The 14,768-nt window shown below is 46.5% G+C and overlaps 1 protein-coding gene across 1 annotated transcript; it reads right to left on the bottom strand.

The window, feature by feature from the left end:
• Positions 1-3,147: 3,147 nt before the first annotated feature.
• Positions 3,148-10,865, bottom strand: SET (SET nuclear proto-oncogene). The gene is made up of 8 exons (XM_036069030.2): positions 10,425-10,865; positions 8,816-8,873; positions 8,017-8,159; positions 7,339-7,442; positions 7,120-7,233; positions 5,796-5,966; positions 5,561-5,707; positions 3,148-4,947 (listed from the first exon to the last, which is right to left on the bottom strand). Exons 1-8 carry the CDS (start codon positions 10,495-10,497, stop codon positions 4,924-4,926), a joined length of 834 nt encoding a protein of 277 aa, XP_035924923.1. The 5' UTR covers positions 10,498-10,865; the 3' UTR covers positions 3,148-4,923.
• Between the last annotated feature and the right edge of the window lie 3,903 nt (positions 10,866-14,768).

Here is a 14,768-nt window from a genome sequence, read left to right as displayed (position 1 = left end):
GAGCCCCACGCTGGGCTCCCTGTTCAGCAGGGAGTCGGCTTCTCCCTCTCCCCCTGCTTGCGCCCTCAAATAAATAAACAAAATCTTTTTTTTTTTTTTTAAAGATTTTATTTATTTGACAGAGAGCACAAGTAGGGGGAATGGCAGGCAGAGGGAGAAGCAGACTCCCTGGGGAGCAGGGAGCCCGATGCGGGACTCGATCCCAGGACCCTGGGACCTGACCTGAGCTGAAGGCAGACGCTTAACCGACTGAGCCACCCAGGTGCCCCTAAATAAACAAAATCTTAAAAAACAAATAAAACCAAGTTATCTCTCAGGCCCCCACCACTCAGAGTGGAGCTTTCTGGGTCAGCCAGAGCCACTATTCTTCCCTTGCCCTAAAGAACCCATCCAAACAGAAGACACGTTTACATCTTAGGAAATAGCCACAACTTCAGGAAAGCCAATCGGTGGGCACTGACTGACCTGGCAGTGGCTTGCCTGTGTAGGAATTCTAGGATCCTGTGCTAACCAGCACTCTGTGCCAGGACTTCACTGGAAGGAGCCTGGTCCAAGGGGCTGGGAGTAGGGGTCAAATACTGAAGGTGGCTGATTTGCTGACTTGGAATAGGCACCCTCCAGTGCTTTTACTGAAGGAAATGTCACTTCCACTTTGCTCTGACCACCTCCCCAACAGAGTGGAGGTGATGCTGACAAGCCATGGACAATCCTGGGTTGTCCTGCAATGGGAAATCAACCAAATGACACCAACATATGCAAAGGCAACTTGGTTCAGTGGGGGGCATGCCTACAGTTCATAATCAGAGGCAAGTCGAGACACTTTTACACATGCACGCAGAGTTGCTGAGGGCTTAGACAACAGCACATAGTAGGCTCTTTTAAGTGGGTTATCATCAAGTTGCGCTGAGCTGAATGTTAACTAAGCATAATTAAGCAAAAAGACTATCAGTTTCTGACTGCAGGTCATAAGATTGAGGGAAAGCACAAACAAGCGAGCAAAGCAGGTGTCCCCCATCTTGAGGATCATTTATCTACTCCTACAGCCAAGAAAGCTGAATTATGTGGAAGAACTCAAAACGATTTTCCAACTTTGCTGTGTTTCACTGCCTCACTGGTCAGTAAAGGAAAGGAGGTCAAAAGTAGCAGAATCCATAAACCCCAGGCTGGGCAAACCCACAAGGAAACCAAATCCTAGGCTGATGGAGGAGTCTGACCAAACAGCTTCAACCTGTCTGAGGATACTTCATGAAATTGTAATTCTTAAGAAAATTGAAGTTCACTTCACATTCAACATCCAGGAAATAGTGAATGGTGCACAAACAACTCTCCTGCTAATTGGCTATTAAAACTATATAAACATCAAAAAAAAGAAAAAAAACTATATAAACATCAACCCAAAAGAAACGTAAAACTTTCTGGCAGGGTACATTAAAAAAGTTTTACTTTTACTTTTTCCTTCCCGGTATTGCAAACATCAATCCATCTATGTTTAGATTTGCCTCCCTTGGGTAGTAGGAGCATGTAATGTCACCAACTAATCAAGTTGGCACACACCCTCCACTATTCTTGTTCTAATCACAGAACTGCAGTCCTTTACCTTGGACCTGAAACTTCTAAGTCTTCATGAACACAGCCACATGTTCAAAAGGGAATGGTCACTGCCGGGGTTGGGGGGGTGGGGGGGGGGAAGGGATGCACTACTTTTCCAAAGGCTAAGATGTCCTCTTTAAACAACTGGAATGGCTATTCATTCATCTCCTAAAGAACTTGTCTTGATCTTCAGAAACTCTGGAAGTTTTCATCCTTTGCAACAGAATTCCATTCTTGAAATGGCCAGAAAGACTTCATAGCAAAACCTAACCAAAAAGGCAGAAAAACTAAATCTATGTTTTAGGGACCAAGTGAAACCCTGAAACCAGTTGTTATAGAGCAGTAGTGATAAAAATGACCAAATTAGCTCTGAAACACAACTGACTAGGAATCCTCTGAAGCCCAAAAGGCCCCCAAATCCATCAAGTCAAAAATCCATACCTTTTGGCAGCCAGCCAGCTAACACAAGTGAAACGGGCCAGATGTAAAACCAATGGCAACCCAAGGAGAAAGGCAGGATTCTGTGGACTTAAAACTCTACATCCTAGAGCCAGAGCTGCGTCAACCTGCAGGGCCTGTCACAGAGGTCAGGGAAGAGTTTAAGTCTTTTAGAAATCAGAACATCCTTGGAGAAACCACCTCAACTGCAGGGATGGTCTAAAATAACATATTCCTTCAGGTTTCAAATGAAACCTAAGGATACATTACCAGATAGATACATTATCCATACATTATCCTCTGTGCCCCAGTTCATGTAGTTTACTCCCTCATAAGCGGAGTTTGGCACAACTTTGGCAGACGCCCTCTTCCCTGAGAAAGTACCTCAACAGCCACCACTTGCCCTCCTTTTGAAATGTCCTGTACCAAAGGAGTTTGAAGCCATTCATCTGGCACTTTCCAATACACACTTGCCTAAGGGCCAGCCCGAGAACTCCTCTTGCAATTGGGCAAAGTGCACTTGCTACTCTAGCACTTTCCAGCACACTCACACTGCCACTTGCCAGCCTCACAGCCCAGCTCTCCTTCACAGAATTTGCAGGCACACGGCAATCTCAAAGGTGATCTCAATAGTTGGAAGTTATCTTTAAGGGCTATTTTTTTAAAAAATCACCTTCTCAAAAGGAACATTTTAAGATTGGGTTAAATTCATTGTGACCTATTATAACCTGACAGCCCTCTTATCTCACCAGCCCGTAAGAAGTCAGTTTTAGTAAGCTGTTAACTTTTGAGTAACAAAAATTACAGGCCTACTTAATGTGTAATAATTCAAGCTACTAGGGATATTTTGCTAGCCAAGAGTCCTTTAAACGTGGAGACTTCGATAGGAAAATATTCAATCCCTTCAGGACCTGACTACATTCCAAAGAAGTTTCTTTTCCATGACCTTTATACCTACCCTTTCATACCGACATGATCTTTGCTATACTGTACAATTTGAAGAGCAGTTCCCCCCCAGTCACTATGAACACAAATCACACAGAAAAACTTCCTTATGATCTCAATCCAAAAGCAAGTAACATGTCTCTACAAAACAAGGAGAATGACCCCAGTCAAAAAAAATCTTTACGTTCCTTTATTGGAGCAAGATTCCTGACCAGTACACAGTGATGTATTACTAAACAAGACCTGTGCAGAAATTACATACTATCCATCTAGACAGGTTTTCATTACACTTTGCCTATTGATGGAATAGTTCCATTTATAAAGTTTTATACATCAAAAAGCTTTGAATTTTGACCAGGCTGTCCATTAATTCATCTCTGAAAAAGTTAAGTGGCATTTAATTTTAGCTACTCTAATTTACAGCATTAAAAAGCTTATGCATTAGGCAGCTTCCCAAAATGGTATCCTATGCACAATGGCATTTAGCAGAGCAGGGCCCGGCATCTCACCCGGATTCACAGACAGGCCTCGCTGGAGAGCTATATGCTAAATAGCTAGTACTTTGAGACAAAAGTACTCCTGAGTTTCTTACCACCAATACGGACTTCTTACTCTGAGAGTCTGTCTTCTCGGCCAAATTTCACAGTACCAACGAAGACATGCCAGTAACTGCCTTGTGTGTAACTTGGCATTAGAGCACCAGGTCTGTCTGATGGTGGTGGCAGGCACTATTATTATATCCAGGTAAATAAAGGCCCATTTTTAAAAATGCCAATTTGAGACACAAATCAAGGGCACAACATAATCAGAACTGAGTTTTGAGCAATCTGGTATCCCGACTGATGTGAAGGTTTCAGAAACTGACAGCAAATTGTACCCACAATGGCTCCTGGCTTTGGAGACATTACTACATTGATTCAGATCCCTTTCTCAGTCCACACAGCCCTGAGGTCACCCTGCAAAGTGCGTATCAAAAAATACGGAGTCAGGGTGACAAAGTTTGACAATACGTTATACAAGTCAAACTTGGAAAATCGTATTAAATACACCTGTTCTGAGAGAAAAGCATCAAATCCTTTGTGTACACATTTAGTTTTATTGTAACAAAGCAACTTGTACACTTTTAACGTTTAAAACTGAGCATCATCTTTCCTTTCCAGTGAAACAAAAAGAAAATTTAAAAATAAACAGGAACAAAATTACAATAGAGAATGTCAATTCCAAATAAGATCCTACAGGTTCTGCTGATTCTCCCATCGAGTGGCAGGGCTCAAGTCATCATTAGGAGAGAGTTTTATTTTAAAAGTGTCATCTTAAACTGCAAGGATGTCCGTTAAACATCACAATTAAACATGCCAAAGGAGAAGCCATGTTGTCAAAATGCCCACTTAACCCACCCAAACATCTCAAACCCACCCTTTGCTGTCCTTCTATAACCCCATTTTTTTAAGTTTTTTTTTCTTTTTTTTAAACAAGAGAAAGTAGACAGGTACATGTTGGTAAATGCTAACTGTCCATATTCACATAGAGACACAGTGTAATCTCTGAGCCCAATATACAGAGAAAGGAGGAAAAAAGCTAGAATTCTATGCACTACTACACAGGGGCCTAGCACCCTCCAGCTTCCAGCAGAGCTAAGGGAGCAGAAGGTTTTTCTTTTTTCCCACAGAGCACGGTGGTGTTGATTCCATAAAGTTTTTGTTGAGACAGGAAGGGATAAAAATGAATTTGGAACAGAAAGGGGTAGAGATTCTTTTCCCACTGTATTCTGCTCAAGGTATTTCCCCCCAAAATAAGTTGAGAACCATGGTATAAAGGGAGAGAAAAGAGACTTCAAAAAACAGGGCGAATGAGCACAAGAGGAGAAAAAAAAAAAAAAAAAAAGACTGCAACTTGCTCCCAGGGACTGAAGAAAATTAAAAAGGAAGGTTGGAATCCATCAGTGTTCCATTAGTCATCTTCTCCTTCATCCTCCTGTAAGAAAAAAAGTGGGCAGTCAATCTTCAAAGGTTAATTCTAAAGTCATTCCTCGACATTCAAACACTTACGGACTTCCACAGAACGAACCACATTACAGGGACCTGGAATTTTACAAACCTACAAATCCATCTGTATCAAATCTCAACTGCAAGACCCAGGGATATTGTTTCAGATAAATTAGTTAACTTTTCAGCACTCACCAAAATCACTCACCTCTTTCACACCAAATAATACAAACCAAAAACCAATCTATCCCAATCTCACTATAAGAATTTTAATGTTTGTCCAAAACATGCAAATCTGTTACTCAGAGATCTCAGAATCTGACCAGCGGCACTATCCGTATCACCTTCACTAAGTACTGGCCAGGGAAGGACAGGATGGAGTACTAACCACAGAGGCAGAACTAGTTACATAGTGAAATCATGGACACAATGACCTTATTAAAATCTTCTTCCATCCTGGACAATAAAATAGCTTGTCTCATCTACAAATCCTCCCACAATCAGTTGGCCAGTTCTATTATACAATATATTTAAACCCACAAAATAACAAGGTAAATCCTTTGAGATGATCTTTTTTTGGACTTAACCAAATTTTCTTTTACCTCTCCTTCCTCCCCCTCATCATCATCTTCATCTTCTTCACCTTCATCCTCATCTCCTTCTTCATCGATATCTTCCAATCCTTCTTCTTCTTCATCATCATCATCATCTTCTTCTCCTTCCCCTTCTTCATCATCCATATCGGGAACCTTAAAAAAACCAAGAGTTACCTGAGGAACTAATTTTCAAACAAAGGAGACAAATACAACCTGGAATAAAAGTACATTCTCAACTCACCAAGTAGTACTGTAATGGATTTGGCCAAATATCATCTTTGATGACCTCTCCTAACTCATCTGCACCTGCATCAGAATGGTCAGTAAACCAAGTGAAGAAGCTCTCTGGTTCCTCATGCTGTCTCTTCCTGCTGGCTTTATTCTGTGTTTGACTTGAACGTTTCGTCAAATCCTAAATGAAGACAGAAGAACTTTTGACACAGGTTTTCCACAACACCTAAATTCCCTATAAATCAAGATTTTAACCCAAAACGGGGGGGGGGGAGGTGTTTGTAACACTTGTATGTTATCTAAAACAAATCATAAAACATACAGCAGGTAAATAAAAGAAATCCCAGAATTCTAGGTCTGCAAAGACTTGTCAAATTTGTACAAGCTTTTCCTGAAAAGGTACCATGTAAATTTGGCTTTTTTACAAAATTAGTTCCACTTTGACAACCACTACCATAACACAGTATAATAATTTAACATGGGGGGCCCTTGGGTGGCTCAGCATCCTGTGAAGGAACCGTGCATAGGGCTCTCTGCTCAATATGGAGTCTGCTTATCCCTTTTACCCTCCCCCTACTCATGCTTGCTCTCTCTCCCTCTCTGAAATAAATAAATAAAATCTTAAAAAAATTTTAGGGGCGCCTGGGTGGCTCAGTCATTAAGCGTCTGCCTTTGGCTCAGGTCATGATCCCAGGGTCCTGGGACTGAGCCCCGCATCGGGCTCTGCTCCGCGGGAAGCCTGCTTCTCCCTCTCCCACTCCCCCTGCTTGTGTTCCCGCTCTCGCTGTCTCTCTGTCAATAATAAATAAATGAAATCCTTGGGGCGCCTGGGTGGTTCAGTCATTGGGCGTCTGCCCTCGGCTCAGGTCATGATCCCAGGGTCCTGGGATCGAGCCCCGCATCAGGCTCCCTGCTCCGTGGGAGGCCTGCTTCTCCCTCTCCCACTCCCCCTGCTTATGTTCCCTCTCTCACTGTCTCTGTCAAATAAATAAATAAATCTTAAAAAGAAAATAAAATCCTTTAAAAATTAAATAAATAAATAAATAATTTTATATGGGTTCACCATTAAAACAGACAAAAATGTAGCTTGGGAAGTAGCAAGCCATTTGAAAAAGCTCAGTCACCAATATGAAAATCAAAAAAATGTAGCCTGTTTCTTTAAAGACTTGCACTACAATTTGTAACAAGAGCTCCAAGCCATTATATTTGGCTACAGTTTTTTACATTTTAAGGATCTGCATCCAACACATTACCAAAGTGGCAAGTATTGGTAAATGGTTCAACTAAACCAAAATACACAAAATGATACCTTCCCCCAACAATTCCTCAAATACCTTTCCAGATTTCCATTTGATTTCGGTGGACTTTGAAGACGGATCACCACTCTCATTCAGATGAAATTCTTTGGAGAGAACTTTATTTTCGAAGTAAGGGTTTTCATCAAAATACTATAATAAAAGATTGGAGAACTGGAAATCAATACAAACAGGTCTTCCAACCAAAGCTCCAATTCATTTCCACAGTGGCAAACAAGAGGAGTTACTGATACTTACAAAATCTATTCTGTAACCTGATTTAATATCTTCAAATTCTGTCACTTCAACTCTTGTCAAATAATGCAGCGCCTCTTCATCCTCCTCCCCAAGCAGTGCAGACACTAGATGAGCAAATTTATAGGTCAAATGAGTATTAAACAAATATTAACAAACAATTCAAGTGATGCCTTTAAAAATTTTCCAAACTTAGTGAGCATCTTTGATTTCATAAATCCATTAAGTGCAAACCAGATGGCTCAGTGTCAGAACTGTCACTATCTTTTACCAAGTAATTAAAGAGAATTCCAAGTTAGAATATAGTCACTTCTAAAATACAGAAAGCTTGGGGCGCCTGGGTGGCTCAGTCGTTAAGCGTCTGCCTTCAGCTCAGGTCATGATCCCAGGGTCCTGGGATCGAGCCCCGCATCAGGCTCCCTGCTCAGTGGGAAGCCTGCTTCTCCCTCTCCCACTCCCCCTGCTTGTGTTCTCTCTCTCGCTGTCTCTTTCAAATAAATAAAATCTTTAAAAAATAATAATAATAATAAAATACAATAAGCTTTAAATGCAAGCCTCCCCTCTCTTACGTGTTTTAATCTTGTGTAACCAACATGTTGGACTAAGTTCTCAAGCCAAGTCCCTCCACTCTAACAAGCACAGACATCCCATACCCTGGAATAATGCTCTGATACAACATACCTTGTGGATGGTTGACAAATGTTGTTACCCAAAAATTGGGGATTTTGGCGATCAATTCCGACCTCTTCTGAAAAAATGGTTGGCGGAGTTTGTTATATTTCTGTTCTACTTTCAAAATCTCCTCACTGGCTTGTTCATTAAGTCTGAAGCAAATGAAAAACAATGTTGACAATGATGATATTTGACAAATACAAAAATTGCTGAAACTCCAGAATATTAGCTTTCGAAGAGTACAAAGTAATTATTTATAATGACCAAAACACCTAGATTTTTGTAGTTAGAGACTCAAGTCAAAACTAAGATGGCAATCTGATATGCTTCACCAACACACTCAATAGTTAAACAGTTCTTAAAGTGCCCAAACTGATCATTTTGGTAACATTGTATATTTACATCACCAACTCTAGCACCAGGCTAACTTCAACTGTTTCAACCTCAAGCAGATGTTAAAAAAAAAAAGTGCTAATAAAGTAACAAAGTTATAACCCAAGTGGGAGCAACATTGATGCCATAATGCTAAACTATCAGAAGCCCAGACACTGCAATTCAGACAACTTGTAGCCTTTGACAGTAAACCAAAGCTTTACAAGGTCAATGTACTTTCTTCAAAAACTTTTTGGTCAACATAAAAGTCTTTCACAGGAAATTAACACTGAACTTTCAAAATATTTCCAACTAAGTTATAATCATCTCCACTTAGCCAGTGGATACAGATTTATTTGACCATAGTTTCAATGATTACCGGACTGTAAGCTGCATCTCAGAAAACTTCTGCAAAGTAAACTACAAAAAACTTTACCTGTCTATTTCATTTTGTACTTCATCAATATGTTCAATTGCTTCTTGCTGTTCTTTTTCTGTAAGAAAAAGGTGTATAGGACTCAATGCTAGTTACAATATAAAATTCGTTTTCTTGATGTTAAGAGTCTGTGATGTGACATATCAATAAAATAGTTTTAAAAAAAGAAACTGCCTACTACAAGGCATGCTCTCCACGTGTTCATGCCTGTAGTTGACAAATTACTTTCTAATTAAAAGACTATTCACAAATCATGCAATCTGCTAGGCTACTCAAGAATGTTTGCAGCACTTTTTCAACAGTTTCCTTACAAGAAAGAGACCAGTTACTAAAGTTTCTATTATGAAAGATAAGGAACAAGCCTTATTCAAAAATTCTTACTGTTATTTATCACATTATATACCTGTTAACAGAATGATGCCAGCTGTTAACTCCAATACGGAAACTAACCCAAGACCATAACGAAAATGAGGACACCACCTATCTCAGTGGTAGAATCACTTCTTACACAAAGTTGAAAATACTGCTCAGTATCGATGACAATTAAAAGACATCAGACATGCCTGACAGGTAAGGCCCTTGAATCTGCCGGACCATCGTAAAAACACTGGACTTTACCTTCTTAGAATAAGAACCCTAGGATTCGACCCTGACCTTTCTCTCCCCTCCAACCCAATTTCAGGCGGGCTTATCTGAGATGAGGCCCCACACGATTCTGAAGCACACTTACAGGGAGCAAGCATGAAGTCTGAAAACTATGAGCCACGGAAGGCAGAGGAAGGAAAGGGGTGTGCTATGGAAGAGGTGCCCTTTTGTCCGGTGAAGACTGCAGAACCTACAAAGCTAAGTGGGCGTGAAGGGGCCTGATCGCGCGGTTCATTTCCGGTAACCATCCCGGGTTTTGCAGCCCCCCTGCCGAGAAAGCCTTTACGGCCAAGGCTGGGAGGTTTGCTGAGAGCCATTGTAAAGCCCCTCCGACACGCTGGCCGCCGGGCCAGGTTTCACAGCGCTCTGCCGCGACGGGGTGGCCACCCCACGTGGGAAGTGTGCCCGGGGCCGGCCAGAGCATCCTCCCGGGCGGGCCAGGCCCACTGCGCGGCCGGCCGCGTGCTTCCCCGCGCCCCCACCCCGCCCCAGCTCCAGGCAGAGGTCCGCGCCGGGGCCGGCCTCCGGGTGCGGGTACGGGGGCGCCGCCCGCAGGCCGGGCGCGAAGGGGGAGCCGCGCGGAGGCCCGGCCGCGGGGCCGCGTCCGGCCGCACCATGTGGCGGCGGCGGCGGCTGATGGGAGCGAGGCATCATGGCGGAGCACAATAAAGAGAGGCTTCTCGGGAGGGAGGGAGGGGGAGGAGAGCGAGGGAGGGGGGAGAGGAAGGGGGGGGTCTCCTCCGCCCGCGCCGAGCAGGCCGCAGCGCCCCCGCCTCGCAGCGCCGTCCGCCGCCGCGGCGCCACCCCGGCCCCGGCCCCGCGCGCACAAAAAAGGGCGCCGAGGCGCGCGCCGGCCCGTCCGCCCAGCGCCCCCCGCGCGCCCCGGGCCCCGCCGGCGGCCTGCGGGCCGGGCGGGCGGCGAAGATGGCGGCGCGGGCCGGCCCCCGCCTCGCCTGCTCCTCACCTGAGGTCTCGTCGGCCCCGTCGTGGTTGGAGTTGAGCTCCTTTTTACTGACTTTGGCCGCCGGCGCCGACATGGTGCTGCTCCGCGGTCGGGGGGGGAGCGGGGAGGGGGAGAGAAGGGAAGGCGAAGGGGGCGGGCAGCGGCTTCCCCTCACGCCACACGCGCGGGCGCTCGCTCGGTCCGGCCGCCTCCTCCCGGCGCTCGCTCGCTCGCTCGCTCTCCCTCCCCCTGGCTCGCGCGCGCTGCCCTCGCGGCCTGACGACGAGGGAGGGGCTGGGGCGGCGTGCCGGGCCCCGGCCCGGGCTCCTGCTTACGGAGGGGAGGCGGCGGCGGGCGGGCAGGCGGCTCGGCTCCCTCACTCACGCTCCGCGGTCCAGCTCGCTGCTCGCTCTCCCCGAGCCGCCTCCTCCTCCACCTCCTCCTCCACCTCCTCCTCACGGCGAGGGGCGGGCGGCAGGGCGCAGGCGCGCCAGGCCCCGCGCGCACGCCCCGCCCCCGGCCGGAGAGGCTCGCGCCGCCCCGCCATTGGCTGGAGCGCCGGGACGAGGGGGCGGAGCCGCGGCGAGGAGACACAGGGCCTGGCCGAGAGGCGGGAGGAAGGAACGCCGCGACGTACGGGGCCGGCCCCCCGCGCCGCGCTCCCCTCCCCCGCTTTCCCCTTCTCCAGCCCGACCCGGGACATTTGCGCGCTACGGGCGCGCGGCGGCCCGAGGGGCGGGGCCTCGCCGGGCTGCGCGCAGGCCCCCCGGCGGGCGTGTCACGTGGTGGCGGAGCGACTTCCCTTCTCCGCCGGGTGGCGCGGAGCGGGGTGTTAGAGCCCCCCAGAAGTGCAGGCCTTGTTACAGCCTAGCTTCACACCGGGGGCCCAGAAATACACCCACCCCGGGCTCGGCGCCGTGGGACACTGCTGGGGCATCCCTCTTCGTGGGTGAAGGAAGGCGACATCTCCATCCTATTTTCCAGATGGGGAAGCTGCCCTTCGGACTCACTCAGGCTTGTTTGCAAACCCCGAAGCTGTCCAGTCCACTTACAAGGCCTTTTCCTGGCTTCTAGTCCAAGCTCTGCCCAGACGGCCGTGTGCACTTGGGCAGGTCACCTTCCCTCTCTGTACCTATTTCTGAAATTATATAATTCAAAAAAAGGCTGACAAAGGGGAACGTTGTGTGATTGGTGACTTTTAGGCAGGGCCGCGCCAAATTGGAAGTCCTCTGAAGGCAGGGAGATGACCACGCTCATCTGCGCGTCTTTTTTGCCCAACTCGGTGCCTAACGTTTGCAAGAAACCGTGCTAGGAGCCAGTCCCAGCAATAGGAGTAGATCTCATTGAGGGGCACAACTCCGCCCGAAGGCGTGGGCGGTGTTAAATTCATTTCACCACGTCAGAGATAGGACCTACAAGACCTGCTTTAGCGACCAAGACTTGAACCACTAAGTAAGGCCAATGCATTTCTGTTTAAATAATGTTTTTCAGGTAATGCAAATGCACCACTGTTCTACTCCCTCTTCCAGAGCCCCAAGAGGTGGACCAACAAAAGCCTGAAATCTCTCCCTGGGCCTTTGTAAGCAGAATTTGGGGTTGGATTATTTGCCTTCTAGCACTCATGTTTTACTATCGGCTCTTAAAACTCAAGCAGTGTCTTTAATGTTCAGGACAGTCCATTGGTAGGTGATCGATAAAGATAAATGTTAAATAAATGGCATACAGTCCATGGGTAGAGAATACAAATGTCTTCCTGGGACTCTCCCCCAAACCCAGAGATTCATCTAATCCTTTCCCTCCTGAGCCCAGCTCAATCCCACACCTGTCTCAGTTGGACAGGCTTTTTAAAGGAAGAATTACTAGCACCAGTGATAAACTGGTAAATGTTTGACAACCATCTCCCAGAAGAGAAAACAAAAAAAACAAAAAAACCACCAAAACCCCTGATTTGTAGCATTTGCTGATTTCAGTGGTGTATAAATACTCTCATGGCCAATTTCCTGCCACCCCAGTGATGTCACTGAACAGCGCTGAATTAGAACACCAGGCTCTAGTGCACTGCTGAAGAATGCACCCTGGGCCACAGGCTGTGATAAAATACATGTGTTTTCTCATTTAATCCTCACAAAATACAAGGTAGGTATTAATACCCTCATCACACAGCTAAATCCAACTTTTTTTGTTGTGAGTAGCAGAACCACAATTCTAAACCATGCCAGCGGATAACAAGGCCCCTGCCCTAAGATTGTTGTTTTTTTTTTTTTTTTTTCCATTTTTTGACCTGACATTTGACATCAGGACTCAGTATACACCTAGACACAAAATAATACTTACCCTTACTAAGTGTGATGTGCCTCTTAATTTTCTACTCTATTTTATTTTCTTTAAATGCAGGTCACACTCCACTAAATTGATTTTGTGACCCATTAATGGGATAAAACGGTCTGAAAAACACTGTGCTGAGGGCTGCTGTTTTCAGACAAAGCCTGCTTACAGGCTGTGAGTAGCAGTGACCCAGAGCATCTCCTAAGTTCCTGATCTACCTGTGTTTCCCATGCATCTGCAGGGGCTCCAAGTCTCCTTTCCAACCATCCCAGCCCTTAAAACCATCCCGCTCCTCTTCCTGACCTTTCCCACAACACTTCTCAAGATGAATGCAGGGAGCACACACTAGGAAGTGGAAGAGAAAGAGAAAGCAAAAGGGCAAGAGTTTCAGTAAACAAGGGAGTGGCATGGACATGCCAAGAGATAATTCACCCATGCTGAATTAGTCACTGTGGTCTCCCCGAATCTAAATCATCCATGAGCTCTGCATTCTCTCCTTGGCCTCTCACCTCCCTCCAGGAATTCCTCCCTCTCTTCTCCTTTCCTCTCCTCCCCAGCTTCCTTTGATGGAGGAGAGCCCTGCAGCTTAAAGATTGGATGAGATGTGGGCATTCCCTACAACACAGCAGTGTCCCAAGATGACCAGGAAATCTTAGCTAGGATGGCCTTCAAAACCTATCCCCTCCACCTCTCTGAGCCTCCTTTTTCTGATCTGTAAAATGGAATTATTCACAGCTTCTGTTTTGAGAGCTGATGGATAAAGAAGTGCTTAGCACTGTGCCTGGCTGACCAGTGCCCAGGGAGTGGCATAAGCTGTTATTTGGATTTAGATGAACCACCCTGGAGGAGCTATGGTTGTACCTTCTAATCCCTCCCGGTCATGTTGATTCTCCCAAGGAGCTAAACAGAAGGTGACCAGGAGGACTCATCCACATTTTACTGCTCACAGGTAGGAAGAAATTTACTATCCATCAAGAGCACTGATTATGAGCCATTCGATGTCTTGAGTGTTTCATATCTATTTAAGCCACACAGCAAGCCTAACAGATGGGTTCTGTTGAGCCCATCTTACAGAAGAATAAGGAAGCACAGGTTATGTCACTTGCCCAGCAAGGTCACACAGTCAGCCAGAGCCAGGTTTCGAACCCTGGCTGTCCAGCTTTACCACAGGGGGGCATCAGCTGGGCAGGTCTTTTGCATCTCATTTGGAAGGGGATGGACTGGGACCCATTCAAGTCAAACTTGACACATCACCCTTCAGACCCACTGGAGCACCATGATATGGACTCCTCATCCAGTGCTCCTTCCACAAGCGTGGCTGGATCTCAGCCATGTCAGCAAATTAGTAAGATTTATGGGCTCCCGAGCTGCTCCCCTCTGCACTTAGGCAGCCTGCTGTCACATTTTCCTAGGGCAACGCTTTCCTGTCTTCTTACTTATAGAGACCCAGCTCCCTCGAAGTTCCCACCATATCCCCACTCCATCGGAGAGGCCTAATCACACAAACCACGTTGTGACTGGTTCCAAGCAGTGTGTCTGGAAAACCCAGCCCTCATCTCTAAGTTAACAGTTAATGGGGAGGAAGGGGCAGACGTGAAACAGACAATGACAATGTAATGAGGTAAGGGCCAGGCTGGGGGGACTCTGAGCGCTACAAAAGCAGAAGGGGGCTCCTAACACCCAGCAGCTGTGGCTCAGAGAACGCCTGCAAGAAGTGACTTATCAGCAGAAAGCTACAGGAGGAGAGGAGCACAGGTAGGGAGACAAGAGTGATCCAGGCAGAGGAAAAGTGGTCTTCCAGGCCCTGAGGTGAGAGAGAGAAGAGCAGTGAAAGGTGCCGCAGGGAGCAGGAACCTGGAGAGGCGGCCAGGAGCCAGGGGGACGCGGGGAAGTCACTTAGTCGATAGCTCTAGGGCAATGGGGAGGCAAGGTTTTAAACCAGGGAGTCACGTGATTGGCTTTGCTACAGCTGGATGGGGGGTGGGGGGGTTGGAGGGTTGGAGGAGGAGGAGGAAGCTGGAAGCAAGAGGAGTGGCAGTA

Source organism: Halichoerus grypus, chromosome 14, assembly GCF_964656455.1.
Source record: "Halichoerus grypus chromosome 14, mHalGry1.hap1.1, whole genome shotgun sequence".
In the NCBI taxonomy this organism is placed as follows: Eukaryota; Metazoa; Chordata; class Mammalia; order Carnivora; family Phocidae; genus Halichoerus; species Halichoerus grypus.
This window is presented reverse-complemented; position numbering and strand designations above follow the sequence as displayed.

Excerpts from the sequence above, each read along its gene's own strand:
- SET (XM_036069030.2), bottom strand. The coding sequence starts at position 10,497 with ATGTCGGCGCCGGCGGCCAAAGTCAGTAAAAAGGAGCTCAACTCCAAC. Across the intron at positions 7,234-7,338 it reads CAGGTTACAGAATAGATTTT|TATTTTGATGAAAACCCTTA; the intron begins GTAAGTATCAGT and ends CTTTTATTATAG. Across the intron at positions 4,948-5,560 it reads ATGAGGGGGAGGAAGGAGAG|GAGGATGAAGGAGAAGATGA; the intron begins GTAAAAGAAAAT and ends TTTTTCTTACAG.